The sequence below is a fragment of the Lagopus muta genome, chromosome 17 (assembly GCF_023343835.1).
Source record: "Lagopus muta isolate bLagMut1 chromosome 17, bLagMut1 primary, whole genome shotgun sequence".
Taxonomy (NCBI): domain Eukaryota; kingdom Metazoa; phylum Chordata; class Aves; order Galliformes; family Phasianidae; genus Lagopus; species Lagopus muta.
The window spans coordinates 4,183,495-4,200,789 of NC_064449.1; the positions used below are offsets into that span (position 1 = coordinate 4,183,495).

The 17,295-nt window shown below is 38.6% G+C and overlaps 1 protein-coding gene across 3 annotated transcripts in view; it reads left to right on the forward strand.

Annotated features, from left to right (window-relative positions):
• SPECC1L (sperm antigen with calponin homology and coiled-coil domains 1 like) overlaps positions 1-15,574 on the forward strand; it is a 57,753-nt gene extending 42,179 nt beyond the window's left edge. For all 3 annotated transcript variants that reach the window (XM_048963732.1, XM_048963734.1, XM_048963733.1), the window contains exons 14-16: positions 5,329-5,445; positions 5,692-5,751; positions 8,720-15,574. In XM_048963732.1, coding sequence (XP_048819689.1) covers positions 5,329-5,445; positions 5,692-5,751; positions 8,720-8,809 — 267 coding nt within the window. In that variant the 3' untranslated portion in view covers positions 8,810-15,574. The remainder of the gene's footprint in view (positions 1-5,328; positions 5,446-5,691; positions 5,752-8,719) is intronic.
• The last annotated feature ends 1,721 nt before the right edge of the window (positions 15,575-17,295 follow it).

The following is a 17,295-nucleotide window of genomic DNA, read 5'->3' on the forward strand; positions in this document are numbered from 1 at the left end:
TTTTACTGATGTCCCTGTGTGGCTACAATAAACCAAAAATGGATTATCGTAGGCTAAATTTAGAGCACTTTTGTTAGTGCTGAGGTAATGGTTGCAGCATACACAGGCTTTCTCTGGCACTGTCTGGTTGATTCATTGAAGTGACTCTGACTGCCAGAACAATTCTCTCCCTGGTTTAAGCAGTGATGCTTTTGCCAAAAATTAGTGAGGAAGGATATGCTTCCTTTTTCTGTTTGATTTGGATTCTGATACAAGAGAAATGTCAACTTGTTAGACTTAATTATGACAAAATTTAGAGCAAATTATGGAGCTGTCTTTATCTCTGTAAATGCTTCATATGTTAAAATCTGAAGCTATTACAGTTTTTTGAGGATGATTGCTCCTTTTATGGTCTTTCTTTCTGCCAAAATTGTAAAATAACATATCTTTGGTCTAAAAAGAAACTTTTATGGCTGATATTTCAGGCACTTGAGGGTTTATGTTTCCTATTTACTGCCTTCCAAGAGCTGGGAATGAGGAGGCCATGGTTGGGACTGTTCCAGAAGTACTTGGACATTGTCACCTACTGCCTGAAATCCTCCCAGCCTCAGCTTTAATGCACGATTTGGGAATCAGTGCAGACTGATTCAGTGGGGAGCAGATGGCAGTTTTTGTTGATTGCAAGAAAGTAACACTTGTCTGACATGGTACTAGGTTCAGCAGGAATTTGGAATTACCACCAGCTTGGACATCGCAGCCTTTTCCTCAGGATTTGCACTTTGGCTTGTGCTGTCTGGAACCTCGAGCCCAGTGGCAAGCTGAGTCTGGTATTAGAAACAGTTACTGGCTGAGTAATGCTAAATAAGAAGGGAAGGGGGAAAGTCCTTTAAATACGTGGCTCCAGATAGGAGGTGATGTGCTTTGCTTTACTACCTGCAAAAGGTGCAGCTGGAAAACAGAAAGGACTGTGTTGTTGGTGAGGCTGAGCTACAGCAGTTCCCTTTCCACCAACATGAGCTGACCTGCCTGCTCGAAAAGAAGCTGTCTGGTGGGTATGGATCCAGCTGGTCCTAGTATGAGAGCCTCTCCTACCTAACCCCAGTTCTGAATGTGGGTGAGCCTTCTGTAGGAAGAAGTGGGTCTCCTTGTCTCTGGGGAGTCCTTGCTTCCCATTGACATGTGCAGTCAAAAAGGCTTCTTTCCAAGGAGAGATTTGGTATGGTGTGGCTGGAAACAGACACTGCTGTCCTCACTGGGAGAGCCAAACCTATCCAAGAGATGTGGACAAAAGTCGAGGAGAGAACGCAGCTCAGGTGCTACTGTCACAGCTTTGTACACAGGAGGCATCACCAGGCACTGTTCCTACTGAAGGAATGCTGCTGCTGATTAATACCACAGAAAGACTAGGGAAGACTCTAGAAAACTTTCTGAAAGCATAACAGGAACACTTATTTAGCAGTTTACCTTTCTAATTTTTTAATGGATGCTCTCTTCTGTGCATCTTTAAAAGCTTTTAAAAGCTTTTTAGTAGTAATTCTATGCCATGGCAAAAAGCCTGCCAAGGTCTGTGAAGTTAAACCTCAAATCTCCTTTTAATGATTTCATACATTATTCTACAGAATCATGTTATGCTTTCTCAGGCCACTTATTTCATTAACTAATATAACAGAGGCACAGACACATGTTTTTGTTTTGCCTGTGTCCTAGCTCATTTGTGAGCTGTGCTGAGTGAAGATGTGGGAACCTCGCTTCCCTGTGCAGGACAGGGCTGGAGCTGCTGTGCAGGATGCTCTTCTGCTCAGATTGGAGTATTCAGAGTTTGAGGAGATGGAAGACAGATGTGGATATATCCGCTGAAGAGAGAATTAGGGAAACTTTGCCCTTAGTTTGTAACTGTAAGTTAGGAACCATGATTTCCATAGCTTTCTTAGCTGCAGAATGCGATGTGAAGGGGAGACAAGTAGAATCAGAGTTTCAGGAAGAATTTTCTTAGTCATTTTTCTTATGTGCACACAAGAAGATACTCATTTTGAGGTGACTGCTGCTACTCTTTGCATTCTGACAGGAGCTTGAGTCATGCTTGAAATGTGTTTTGCTGTGGGTGTTCCTTTACCGTTGTTTGTTCCCCTGTTTGCCTCGGCTGTAGGGCAGGCTATGGAACTTGGTCTCTTTGATTATTTGAAATGTTATATTCTTGCTCATACTTTGTCTCTAAAAATTTGTAACTCTGATTTTCATTCCTGATTGGCAAGTGCTTTCCATAACCTTATGACTCAGGCTTATCATAAGTGTTAGAAATGCTTTTTGCTAAAAATCTGTAATACTGGAAGTGATTTCACTCCTGTGCTGAATATTAAATGTTGTTGGACAAGGACTGATGAAACTCCTCCTCCTTCACCTCTCTTTAGAAAGGCTCATTCCTCATTTATCTGAAAGCATGCCCTCCGATTGCTTTAATACTTTGTGGTCTGAAATGGCTTGAGAAAAATTCCGGACTAGATTCCAGTAGAATTATCTTAATAGAGCCAATTACTGAATAAAAGCAGTAACAAAGGAGAAATTATGTCAGAGATGTTAGGTCGATGTTCTGTTTACTGTCAGTTCTTTGAGAAATAAGAGCTTAATGCAAGATTGATTTCATTATGTCCACCGAGCTTTTTGGCAAAACACAAGTAGTTAAAAGCATTTGGGAAATAAAATCATACCGTATTTAAAAGTGCCAGTTATGTTCTCAAAGCCCCGTGTAAAAGATTGAATTTTCCAGTTTAAATAAGTCTGTCCAGTTTTTAGATTGGTGCCTGACCAATATTACAATTCTTCAATCTGAGAGTTAATAACCATTCATAATGCTTGGAGGAATTGGAAACAGAGACCAGTCCCTTTTAATTGTTTCCTTCCGTTGTATTTAATGCAGCTCCTCTGGATTCATTAAGATTCTTGGATGATGGATTTGTTTTCTGCTTGTTATCTTAATAATAATTGCTGGACCCTACAGGATGATGTAGGAAACCAGGGGATTCCAAGTTCTTGAATACCATCCAAACGTGTTGGTGAACTTTTTTAATGCCCTCATTTTTCCAATGTTTATATTCAAAATATAACGTTCCATAGATGTTATTAATATTTGAAGTGATATTTCAATTTTACACAGCTATCATCTCTGAGGAAATTTCTCCTCTTTTAGTTTCTTTTACCATTTTCAGCACAACTTGGTCCTGTTTTCCTTGCTGCCCTTTATGGGTGAGGAAGTAAACTTAATTTTTCTTTTCTTTTTATAGATGTGTTCTGGTTGGAGCTGAGCACACCTCCTTGCCTCCTTGTTTTTAGAATTTTTTAAAATCATGTGTTCTGTCTTCAGCCCAGCTCTGTGGGTCTTCAGTGACATGCATCTTGAGTGATGCTGGTGTTCCAGCTCTAACATTTTCATTTAAACACTGCTGTGCCTGCTCTGAAATGTGTGGAGCAGCCTGGAAGCAGTTCTCCCTGTAGCCAGGCACAATGCTTCAGTTTCCTACAGAATCTTCATTGCAGTTCTCCTTTCTGTACTGCATAAAGTACAGCATCAGTTGATGGGCTATGGCTAGTATTTATCAGTTGTTTAGCCCATCAGTCTTAAAAACCCACCAAAAATAATTAAAACAAAAGCACAAAAGTCACAACAACAGCAAAACAACAACAACAAAAAAGCACAAATTGTAAGCAAGGTTTCGCAGGCTGTGCTTTATAGTGTGTGTTCTGTCATTATTAGCAGGTATTGTTGAAACGATGTCCTCCATTAAGCCAACTGATGTGTTGGAGGCTGTTAATCAGACTCAGCAGTGTTTCAGCATCCCTCCTTGCTGATATTTTCCCTTAGTCTCCTGCTGCATCTTGCATTTATTTGCCTAATTCAAGTAACATCGAAAAAAGTTTTAAACACACATTAATTTAAATCCAATTTCCTGTCCCTCAAGGAGAAAGGAGGGAGAGCTATTTTCTTTCTTTTTTCTTTTTCTTTTTTATTTTTTCCCACCCTTGCGGCTCGAGGAAGCAGTGAGGACCACGTTCCCACAGCCTGGGGGTCTCCAACAATGACATTTCCTCTGTGGGCAGGCAGCCGGCCCGGCTCAGACTGCTGCCCTGGCATTGTGAGTCCCAGCACGTACTCTTACATCACTGCAGCCCCAACCTGCATCATGCAGACTTTGTGTAAGAAGAGTGAAAGTTGAGCGGGAAACGGAGATTTCCCTCACGTTCTTCTAGAAATTGCTTTTAGTTTTGTTGAGGTTGTTTTCCCTCTGTTGGAGATGGGATTGCGGTCGTCTTCCATTTGTATCCAAATCATCATTTTGACAAGAAATTCAGCTGCCTTAGTTGTGAGTGTTCTGCAGCTTAACATTGGTTCCACATTCATTTTTCTACTAGATGAATGAAAAGTTTCAGTGCTTGTCAGAGATAAGTGATGTCTGTAACTTCTTGTCAGGTCAACGAGTGGCTTGGTGTTCAAAGTTTAAACTGACTGCTGCCCACTGAGCTGCTCTGCCACTGCTGGGCTGCCAACAGTCAAGTAAGCAGTGACCTGAAGGGCCAGCAAGGCATCTTGCTCCTGATTTGTACGGACAGGGCTGAATTTTCTTACAGTAACCTTGCATGTGTTCTTAGAAGTGGCATTTAGCAGTGTCACTGAGTGTCACCAAAGAATCAGGAGTGCAAGGCTGCATTTTTCAATTTCAGTTTCAGTCACAAATATTTGATTCCTTGCCATGGTTCCTGTCAAATCTGTTGGAGCATCTTTATTCACAGTGACAATTTAATTTCTCTTTGTGTTGTTGTTCATGTAGGTTTTCATGTAGAAATGTTTTATTTAGCAGATAAAATTTTGTTCCTTATCAGTATTAACTAGAAATTTTGCTTCAGTGCTGAAGCATAGAAGTAAAGTCTTGTATTAACAGAGGTAAAACCACATGGTCTACTTCAGGGATTTTAGAAAGAGCCCTGACATATGTCCATAACTTGTTTGCTTTTATATTTTGCTCTACAGTTGTAAGAAATTTATACTCTTAATACCCTTTCTACCCTTTCTAGCCTATCGTTTTATGCTTTTTAACTGTATTTGCACAATACAGGAAAAAAAAGGAAATTAAGTATTAGCTACTTTCTCTGTGTAAGGTTACCTGACATTCTTATCATGGCTTGTTTTTTGTTTTTTCTTTTTTAATTTACCATAGAAGGTGTTTTGGTTCCTTACCACAGAACTCCAGTGTCAGGCTGTTCAAAGTTGTTTTTTTGTGTGTTTTTTTAAGGTGTTTGTTGAACTAATACTTGTTAGAATATGATTTTAATATTGTTTGCATTTTTTTTTCTTTTAAGAATATTGACATAACAAACTTCAGCAGCAGCTGGAATGATGGCTTGGCTTTCTGTGCAGTCCTCCATACTTACCTCCCAGCCCATATTCCTTATCAAGAGCTAAACAGCCAGGACAAGGTATGACATTAGAATTCCCATTACTGTGTGCATATAGAGTCTATATAGCTAATATGAACTAAAAAAGAAGAATGAACTAATCGTTCATGGACATGTTCATTCCTGTTGCCCTTTTAAAATTAATATGGTCCAATTATAGACTCACTTTGAGGCAAAATTAGCAGTTTTACTGTAAACTTTTTAAATGCCATCTTATTATGAAGTAGTATTTACTTGGATTCTGATACGTTTTCATATCTCATGCAGAGGAGAAACTTCACTTTGGCTTTTCAGGCAGCTGAAAGTGTTGGCATCAAATCCACTCTGGTGAGTTTTAAACACATACTGAACAAATTACATCTCATTTTAAAAAATAAATTATTCCACTTTGTGCTTTTGAAAGATTTTGAAGCAAAAATAACAGCAGATGAGCTCAGCTAGAGCCTATAGTCTCAGTATCACACTTGACTGAAAAAAACCACATAAATGGTAAGCACATACATCAGTGGTTTTGTTTAATCTCTGTCAGTCTAGCTTAAATCCAATATTGTCAGCCACTTAAGCTAATACTGTTTTTTGCAGTAAAATAATGAGTGGGATAAAGACCTGTACTCAAGCTGCTGCACCAAAGGCAACAGCAGAACAGCCTATGGCAGGTTGGGAATGGCCTGAAGCTGCACTGGGGGAAGATCAGGTTAGATAATAGGAAAAGATTCTTCACCAAAGAATGATCATAGAATTATTAAGGTTGGAAAAGACTAATATCATCTAGTCCAACTGTCAGCCTATCACTGCTGTTCCCACTAAACCATATCCATAAGTGCCACATCTATGTGTTTCTTGAGCACTTTCATGGATGGTGACTTCAGCACTTCCCTGGGCAGCCTGTTCCAATACTTTACCACTCTTTCAGGGAATAAATTCTTCCTAATATCCAATCCGAACCTCCACTTGTGCAACTTCAGGTCGTTACCTCTGGTCGTATCACTGTTACATAGGAGAACAGACCGACCCTTTCTTTGCTACAACCTCCTTTCAGATAGTTAAGAGCAATAAGGTCTTCCCTAAGCCTTCTCTTCTCCAGATGGAACCATCCAAGTTCCCTCAGCTCCTCGCCATAAGACTTGCTCTCCAGAACCTTTACAGCTTTGTTGCCCTTGTCTGGACATGCTCTATCACCTCAGTGTCTTTCCTGTAGTGAGGAGCCCAAAACTGAGCACAGTGCTTGAGGTGCCAAGTGCAGGGGTTCCAAGCCTGATGACAGAGTTCAAGAAGGGTTCATTTGGGTAATGTTCTTAGACATGGGCTTTAATTTATAGGCACTCCTGTGCAGAGCCAGTAATCTTTGTGGGTCCCTTTCATCTCGGGATTCTCAGTGGTTTTATGAGATAAACTCCTAAAAGGAAGATTCACCAAAACTCATTTTTCAGTATTTTAAGAAATAATAAAGTCAGTGTTGGTTTTTTGTTTTTTTTTGAGAATAATTCAAGAAATAGTTGTGATACTGTCTTCAAGGATCCATTAACTCTCTTCTGTCTCTGTTCTACTTTCTAATGATTTGGTTTTGTTGGAATTTCAGGAATACACATCAAGCTATGTAAGTTGTTCTTTTGCTCACTGAAATGTAAAAGTTAAGACTTTTATGTTTAGATTTAATTTGTCAGCATTGTAAATGATTGAAGGTGGGCTTTTTTTTTTTTTTGTTCCCAATTACTGGTTATTGTGTGTCTTATAAAAATTTTGGCTTAAAGGAATTAACTTTCAACATGATAGGATGAAAGTAAGACTCCTGAAGGTAGGGAATTGAGAGTATCCCAGGCCTTTGTGATTAATTGCAGAAATTCAACTAAAGTTGCCAGATACTGGAAGAAATGATATTCAAGTGATGCTTGAGCAATCTAAATTCTAACAAAGCTGCCATAGTTAGCAACTAATAACACAGCTAAGTCAGGTGTTTTAAAAATAACACTTTCCTTGATCCCTATCAGAGCCTTTACACCAGCATTGTGTTTGCTCACAATGGCAGTGCAACTCCTGGACATTAAGCTTTGTCAGGGGTTTGAAACCTGGAAGTTTCTTCCCAAGTGCTGATACAAGAACTACAGTGTGGGAAAATAGCTGCAGGAATTCTGTCCTGCTTTAGCTTTAGGCTCAGTGATTGCTGTTTGTCCTTTGATTTTTGCCATGTACTTAATTACAGACTTCCTGAAAAGACAAATTGAAAGGAATTAAATATTCAGTGAGCAAATTGTATCCATCTTAAGGGTTTAGTATCTTTCTACATACCAACAGTACACAGTGTGTAGTGTTTCTTTTTTTTTTCCTCTTCCATGGGTGAAGAATGAGCAAGGATGTGAAAACCACTGTAACTAAATAGCAGTGGTGATGTAAGGAGAGGTTTATAAGGGTGACTTCTTTGTTCCCAGAAGAAGAAAGTGTTCAGCTGCTTTCATACGGAGAATCAAAACCAACCAACCAAAGTAAATAAAGCAACAACAAAACAGAAACAACTTCCTCTTTTTGAGTTTGGAGATCCTAGTAATCAAAGATTATAAAACAGATCCATATACTAGGCAGAAATGTCTAGGAACTGTCTCACTGTGTTCTTGTGTACATATGCTGAAAAGGGCAGATCAGGCTGTGTTTGCTCAGCTTATCCATAGACAATCTGGCACACTTGTTAAGAAATGAGTGAACTGACCTACCAGCTAGGCACACACTGATGCTTTGTCTCCTGCATATAGCCAAGCTGATGGCAAAGCAGACTTCCCTCTTTCTTGCCTCTTCACTCAAAAATACATATTGAAGTAATCCCAAGTTCACTACTCTACTGTGAAATGGGATTGTCATTTATTGACTCCTATCGTGATGAGAATTTTGAACTTCAGGTTCAGTCAGTGTCTTGGTCTTGATTCTGACTCTTTGTCTTAGCTCCTGGGCAGATTGCATTGACTTGTGAGACTGGTGTAAGGGGCTGGGGAGCAGTAACATCTTCAGTACTAATTGTTCTAAAAGAGGGACAACTTAGGTATGCACTATTTCAATCTTAAATCAGCAAAATAGCATTCTGCATATATCCTATTTATAGCTGTTTACATTTACTATTTATAGCTGTTTACAGCTGTTTATTTCCAAGTAATATCGAGTTGCATGGAGGAGAACAAAGCTTTCTTCATCAATGCTTTAAATTATGGAAACTTTACAGGCTTACCATCACCATGACTTGGTAAAAATACTGCCACGTTCCTCACAGGGTTATGGTTCTTCTTTTTGACCAATCTGTTTTCTGTGACAGGACATCAATGAAATGGTGCGAACTGAACGTCCGGACTGGCAGAATGTCATGCTGTATGTTACAGCAATTTACAAATACTTTGAAACCTGAAACCCTAATAATTCAACAGATTCATGAAGTAGAACCGACATTAGCTACCAGATGGAAATCTTGCTGAAATGCTAATCCCCATTTCACTAAAAACTGGCATCAATTGAGTCCCTTCAAACTTTGGTGACGCTATCCTGGATTGCTTCAGACTGCTTCAGCTACTAAGCCTGGAAACAACTGTTAAAAAGCAAGAACTTGTTGCCGCTGCTTGGAATAACCCAAGTAATTAAGCTATTCAGATTAATTATGTAGCCTAAAGAGCCTGGACTGCTTATCTACCGCCTTGCCAGCCAGACTTCCTGAAGCTTTCTTACCTAAGAGAGTGAGGTGAATGGATCCTCTAGCATATGGGAGACTGAGTGTACAGCTAATGCTTTGAGAAGGAAAGGATAACATGGCATCATATTACTGAACTTTCTGTAGTGTCCTGATACCACAGTCTAAATATTCCACCTGCAGCCTTTGGCACCCCAATACAGTAGAGTTCCTGATGGTAATTTAGTTACTGCCTTTATAGCTATTTTCACTCCTTTAAAATGTGCACAATATTCTAGGAAAACAAGCTTTTATTTCATCACAACAGCTTGAGTGGAAAAGTGGTCTTGATACCTCGGAAAATTTGGCACAGAAGAACTCTTTCTTCTAAAGTTTCGTTATAAGCCTACCTCTGTCACAGTGTTGTGGCTTCCAACTTTATCTTATGGATTCTAAAGACTACCATATACAGCTCCTGGTTTTCAGGTTATGCTGTATTGAAAGGAATCTGTCAGTAGCTCTCTGTGCTTCCATTATAGCAAAAATGAATCGATAATCAACCCTTGTATGGCTTGTTCTTTCCCCTTTTCTCCCTATGCCTGTATAGCATGCACAGCTACCCCAGGCTTTACTTCACAGCAATACGAGGAAACGTCATGGATGTCTGTGGTAGCATTTTGGAACTGGGACAGCATTTCCTCTGCAGAGAAGATACTTTCAGTAAGATGTAATAATGAAGATATTTGTCTAAAAATCTACCTTTGCAATTTCCTGTGTGTCTTTCATTGATGTTGCACATCCTCATCTGAGTGATAGAAGGTGAGATGTTCTCTGACAAGAGTGGAGGAACTGATGTAATGTGTGTATACCCAGCAGTCTCAAATATTGCATGGAAAAGACTTGCTCTCACAAGGAATTAACCGAGAAACTTTGGTTTGCTCAGCTTTTGTTTTCCTAAAATGCACCTGAATTCATGTAACAGCTCTTGGGCAAAAGAGTTCAAGTAAGTGCCTTAGCTATCATTGATTGATACATCCTGGCACTTCAGGGCTTTGTGCAGAATGTTAATGGCTCAGAATGATTTAATCCATCCGTTTGTTACAAGCTGTTAAAATGTTTGTTGTAATCTGGTTCGTCAAATCAAGGGAATGCTTCACTCTGCCATTGCTTCTGCCTCTTATTTTCCAGAATATTTTCCAGCAGTTAAGCCACAGTTGAACATCTCTCATTAATATTAAGCAGAAGCCTACTTTGGAAGCGAGTTCTGTAACAACTGCTATTTATAAGCACATGCTCTTTCAACACAGTAACCCTGTTATAAAGAATCTTCTATTCCTATGGTGCTCTTACGACTGTTAAGGACTGTTTGAATGTCACTGATGTTAACTAAGTGAATGCAGCTCCACTTGGCATCTGTGAAACTTCATCATGGTACAGAAGCACAGATTTAACTCAGACTTATTGCCAAACCTAAAAAGCTGTCATCTGAAGAACATAGCCCATGTGAAGAGTAATAATTCAGTATGTCTCCAGCAGCTAGCGTTATAGAAAATTACTTCTTAAAATGCTTACACTGACACGTCTGTAACAGAATACATTATAAATGTGCCTGTAAGAATATATGAAATGTTGCAAAACAACTTCTTAGAGGGGCTTTGGAGAAGTTTTCAGAGCAACAGTGTCTCATGCATCCTTATAATTCTTTAGCCTGCATATCCCTAAAAGTAGCTGGATATCCTCAGTTTATCTGCTGGTGCATTTGAAAAGCCAGCATACTCTAAAGGCAGTTGTTGCAAGAGAGGCTTCAAATGGAAAAAAAAAATCATTAACAGATTTTAATAAAATTCTGAAATATAGTTTCCTTTCCTGTATATTCCTTCCAGTATTTTTATTTACTTTGCTTCTTCAAATAAGTCTCAACAGGAGCAGTCCTATTGGAAATACGTGCTACTGCTGGCTTATGTTCCATCTCTTACTAGATTCCAACTTACGCACATTTGTGCTTATAAATCTGTACTCTTCCTTTGAATAGTCATCCTTATCTGTGATTGTCTTATTTGTTGCTTTATATATAAAGAAAGTATTTTTCCAATGACAAGGACAGCATTTCTTGGTCTAAATTCACTCATGAGCTGTTGTGTTTTTACACTGATTTGTTCTGTGTGATGGCCCACCTCCTTTAGCAGGAACACTGTGCCAGCCCTTAACTAAATAACGCATGGTAGTAAGAGGAGGAAACCACATTTTTCTCATACCTTCTTTTGAAAAGTTGAGCTGCTGGTCTTCAGAGAGAGAAGTTATGAGCCACTACAGAAAGGACCTTATTTTGAACTTCAGTGCTCTGTAAGCTTCATGGTGTGGTCTGGCTGATAAAAGCCTATCTAGAAAGGAATATTGGGCTCCATAAAGAGATTTTTTTATAATCGTACATCTGAGCCTTTACAAATAAGATGCCGTACAGCTGTCCGAGGGAAAGCAATGAAGGAAAGCAATGAAGCAATGACAGATAAAAAACAAACATAATGCCCTGCTGCACTCTGCCACATGTTTTCTGCAAAGGTTCAAACAGCATTTAATTTTTCAAGTGAAAGAATAGCTGTAGCCCTTCTGGACGCAGATGATACTGTCCTACTTGGTTCCTGCTCGCACTTAATCCTGAAACTGCCTGTTATTTCTTACATATGAAGCGAGGTTTCTGCTGATTTAATTTCCTCTTTTTTTAACCAGCCCGGGAAATATTATTGAATGTGTTTAAAAAAAAAAAAAAGAAAAAAGACAAATATTTTATCTGTTTATATTATTACAATTTAATATGTGCCTTGCAAATGCCTGTGCTGTGGTATATCAGGGCTAGTTATTGCCAGCTATGGGCAGAAGGGATCTGTCAAAAATACTGATGCAGATATGGCTATATGACCTAATGGATCCTGTTTCCTGAAATGCTTCCATAGACCACAGAGATGTCAGTTTAGAGTCAGATGTGTCTTAGGGTTGCCTGGTTGTCATCATGATAATCATAAGCTTTGAACTGTGGCATTTTCTTTACCGAAAAGAAAGGATGAGAAGATAAATTTTGGTCATTAAGGAGAATTCTGTCAGTTTTGACCCAGTATCTGACAGTAACAGAATTGAGGTGACTTCAGAATGAATTACACTTATCTTGATTTTCAGTTGGTTTGGTTTGATTCATTTTGTTGTCCTGTATACTTTATATGGAAACACCAATTCCATAGCCCTGGTGTTGTGAATGGATCTCTGTGACCCTCAGAGAGATCTCTCGTCCTCATGCTTCTGAAAAGTTGTGCTCAAAAGGCTCCCTTTTAAAATTGTGTTGGTGGATAGGCTATCTACAAGGTAGCATTTATTTATAGTGTATCAAGATTTAAAAATAATTATTTTTCTCTTGCATAAAACATGTTCCTCAAGTTTCTCATAATTTGGCTAATTTTGTAAAGTGTTTCCACTGTTCTTGTGTTTTGGGGAAGTCCATTCTCATGCTTTTTGTTTGCAAGGGCAAAATGAACTCAGCTTTGATGTATGGATGTAATCTGCTATAAATGCTGCTGGCTGCATTCAGCCTCTGGTTTTACCTGCATAAGTAGAAATGCATTTGCTCTGACGATGCGCACAACACAGTGGTTTAAACTGCTGATAATCTGCCTTAAATTTGTAGCTGTGACAAAAAATTCTCCTTGGTGTCTCCCCTCTGTTAATGATCTCAGTGTTAAATTCTCTGTTTTTTTTCATTTCCCTCATTCAGCACTTCAGAAAGTTGAAAACTGACCATTTGGGCTCTGTTGCATCTTTTCCATGACCAACAAAATGACTTCTACTCAATTCTAGCAGTTTCTGTACAGTTTCGACCTGGGTACAGATTTTCTTATAGCCTAGATTCAAACAAGCTTAATTTGGAAGTATAAGATATGGAGAACTTCTTACTTTGTTCTGCTTGTGACCAGCTTGGGAATGCTGATATGTGGCAGTCTCTTCAAAAGCTGCCTTTCCTGGATGGCTGGCAAGAAGTTATGCACAGGCTAAAGTTGAGCCTTTAAAATTGTGTTTATATGACTCGTGTGGTGACTTTACCTCTTATTTGCCTATTACAACCACCGCAGGAATAGCTGAGCTGCAGGCTGCCTTGAGCAGGAGCGATTAGAGGGCAGAATCCTTTTGGGAAGGAAGCCAGTTGTACACCTTGACACCATTTTTTGCCTATTGTAAGAAATACTCCTGCTGAAGTGGCCAACTGAATAGGATTTTGAAATAATAGCATTAGTGTACAGGCTGATTTAACTGTATAGTTTATTCGTGGTCCTTCCCTTGACTCGGTGAATATTTTTCTGTTATTCTTATGTTCTGCCAAGCTCTGCTTCTGCAGTTCCTTTCTTAAGTTAGCATTAGTGCATGAATAGTCAATGATATTAGCCCATCCAATAAACGATTTGGTGGGACATGCTCTTAAAACAAGGTAGTCATTCATAAGTTCTGGACATGCCATTGTGCTTTCCCAGGTTAGTGTGTGTTAAATGGAAAAATACCTTAGAACTGCTTAGCTCTTCCTTGACTTCCTTTTCAACCATATCATCTCCATCACCCTACAGTGCCCATCAGGTCATAGAGATCTTTTAATGCATTTAACTGTCTCTATTTAGAAAGGTATCTCTAGGAGTGTTTCTGCCCTCGAAGAAGTGTGACTGGATGGGCTCTGAGTGACTCACTGGCTTGCTGAGCCTTTATTTGTGCAAGGTTTTCCTGTGTAATCAGCATAACTTTGCTTGGCAATTGTCAAAGCCATTATGTTAAGTATCTGGGATATATTGCAAGTATGCTTTTGATAATTAATACTAAATAACTCTTAAGATGGAGTTCTGGAGTTCTGATTTTTGTCAGCATTGCTAAGAATTTCTGTTTTTCCTTATGTATCTGTGCTTGTCAGTTTTTGGTCTACCATTCACTTGAATTCAGTTTGGCAAGTCTATGGCCTCTATCCATGAGTTCATTCTGTGTTAGCAGGTTTGCTTCCTCACACTGAGACTTCAGTAGTAGCTATGAATACGAGATGATTTCATTCCCATTGGCATTTGTCTTTTTCTTGGAATATTCCTCACCCTTTGGCCACTGTCTACCGGAGTTACAGACAGTACTTACCATTTCCAATAGGAACTGTGGATGTAGAATGGGAGGAGGAACTTCTTGCAGAATTATGGCAGTCTGATGTGATTAAGCTTGTTTCATTTTAATTCCCTATTTTCAGGGAGTTTCAGTTCAGCCAAAATCACTTACTCAAAGCTGAAAGGTGGCACATTCATTCTCCACTGAGAAGTATGCTTCTGTTTAATAATATTTTTATGAGATTGTATTTATGTAAACTAAAGGAAAAATGTCGTGAAGTTAGTTTTGTTGCACTTTTCTAAGGCTTTTGTATTTTGCATAGAGTTCTAGAATACAAACAAGTTGTTTGGGGAACTTTAGGTTTAAAACTTACTCTGCCCCAGCATAGCAGTGTATTACGAGCATTTTCATTCTAGTAAGCATCTGTATTATTTTAGCATGTGAGCAGTGTATTTATATGGTAGTTAAAAAGCCCAGTGGACATTTCCTGCTGCAGAGGAGCCATTGGCAGTCCTGGTTCCACAGTTCATGAACTGACCTGTTTTGACAGTAGACTGCATTTGCAATAATTGAATAGTTGATTTTTATTTTTCTGAACTTTTTCAGTTCATGGAGAGAAAGAAGCTCTTCTGTTGTGTTCCATTGTTGAAGTTTCTCTGGAGGCTTTTACTGGTTTCCAATTATTGCATATGTGCAGCTGGATTGATTACTTGGGAATCTGCTCAGTAGGGAGAGCACAAGTACACGTACCATACTCAAGTAATTAATCCTTGTAACTTACATTTCAGTTAGAAACTTTAGTTTTTACATGTATAGTAGGGTCAATTTTACTATTTTTCAGTAGCACTTTTATACTTATCTGAAGGGTTTTTTTTAACAGAAGTGTCTTTTCTGTATGTTTTCTAATGGAAAGAAAGTATAACACTATGAAATGTAACACAGAATAGTTAGCTTCCAGGCTGTCCGTTCACTTTAGGTCAGTGATGATCAGGAGTTGTTCAATGTCTATGAATTAAAGTAGTGATCCCATTGAATGTTGGACAACTCTCCAGGTCAAAGTCAGAAGGGCATTAATTGGTACCCTTTAGCTGTTGGATGTGGGGTACTTTGAGTTCAGGTGAGGCAGAATTGACAGAACAGTGTGGTGAATTTTGGACTTGGTAAAAGAACAGAATGTTGTTGATGTCTCAGTCTAACTTCTCAGCACTACATCAGATAAGGACTAACCTTGTTTGAAATGACACTGCAGCCAGTACTTACATCTCATGAATAACTGACTTAAAGCTTTTTTTCCATGGCCTTTAAAGATGGTGTAAAACACAATGATTCTTATAAGCTCTTCTCTTCTTCCATCCAAGCTTTTCTGATTTGTATTGGTTTTATCCTCATTTGAAACGCAAATATTAGACTGACCAAACATGTACATGGGTTCAGTAATCCTCCTTTTAGACAAGAAGCACTTTCTTCTTTTTCAGAACCCTGTCAAATAGGTTCTGTACACGTTCACATGCATAGACATTTTAGGTATGTGTAGAGGTTTTGCATAAATGTATGTATGTACACATATATACACACGTGCAAATACATTTGTGTATATGTGTGTACCTATGCACCTTCTTAATAAAACTGAACATCTTTTAAGAAGTGCTTGAGTCTTGAATACTTATGATGGTGTAACAGCTTATACATTTAAAAGGTAAGGAAGAAAAAGCTATTTTGTTTGTTTCTGATTAGATCTTAGAAATACGGTTCTGAGGAAAATTGAAGTGTGTTCAAATTGTATTTCACCCTGTTTCTGGTTTAAAAGGCACAAGCTGTTATTGGAACTTAAAAGGTCAGCAAGAGTATTTTAAGCTAAACCTTTTGGAGGACCAATATGCTTTTAGTTTGCAAGGACCACTAAAGATCTGGGCATTTAGTTTCTTCATAATGTATTCTGTATGAATATTTAGTATGTATGCCTTCAATTTGCCAATGTTGCCATGTTTTCTTCTTAATTATTCATGAAATAAAGATTGCAAATAGCAAAACGTGTGTCTGGTTTTTTGACTGAGGCTGCTTCAAAAGGGGATGTTTTAACACCATGTCTGATACCATGATTTTTCAGGAGTAAATGTTACAGGAAGCATTTGTGGAGGTTTATGTGCCATGGATGAGAAGTACAGGCCAATGGTTTGCATGCCCATAACCTCACTGTTGTCAGGAAGTCACCTCTATTTTGATATACCAGCATTATTTGATATCTACCTCCAAAGGATTTTAAATGATAATGTATGGAATGTTCTAAAGATGAGGTATGTATTTAAGGCATCTCCTTAGGCTGGATTGTCTTGGTCTTGAATATGAGTAACAGGGAAGGGAATTCTAGCTAATACTTTCAATTAAGGCAACTTCTGTCACACAGAATACATAATACAAAATTAAAATTATTGCAATATTACTTATCCCAACTAAGGAAGTCAGTATACTCTCCATCTCATGAGGAATTGGGGCTGGAGAAAGGTTGGGGGCTTCATCTGTAACAGTTTGGTGTATTTAAAACAGATGCCTAGAAGTAAAATTTCCAGGTGAAAATAAAGACTAGACACCTTAAATTTGGTATGTTCTCATTCGTCCTGGAGGATAACTGATTTCAAATGCAGTTTGCTCTGAAATGGTGTGGAAATAGTTAGCGTAAGCCCCAAGTGCTCTATTGGATTCAGAGGTTTGAGTCAGGTTCCCTTTTATTTCAGAGTTGGTTCTTAGATGTTACTGTAGGTGTTTTAATTCCGCTCATTTCTTGCAGGTTTTTGAGATTTGGTGTTCTCTGTTCAGAAATGCCTTTGACTCAGTAGTGTTATTCTGCAAGAAAGTGTGTGACTTCTCTTTTCTTGGGATGGAATATTCTCAGTGAATTTGAACGAGTTAAGAAAATTCTTAGTTCTCAAATGTTATCAATATCCTGTTTTTAAGCACAGATCTTCAGTACCCATACTTTTAAGAATAAATATTTTAAAGTGTGTAGTAAAGCCTCGTGTCAGAAAGTGGATGTTTTCCTTCTCTGTAGAATGTGCATGACAGTATCATAGAAGCAACTTGTACATCTGCACTTGGCAGCATGAAGGTCAGGACAGAAACAG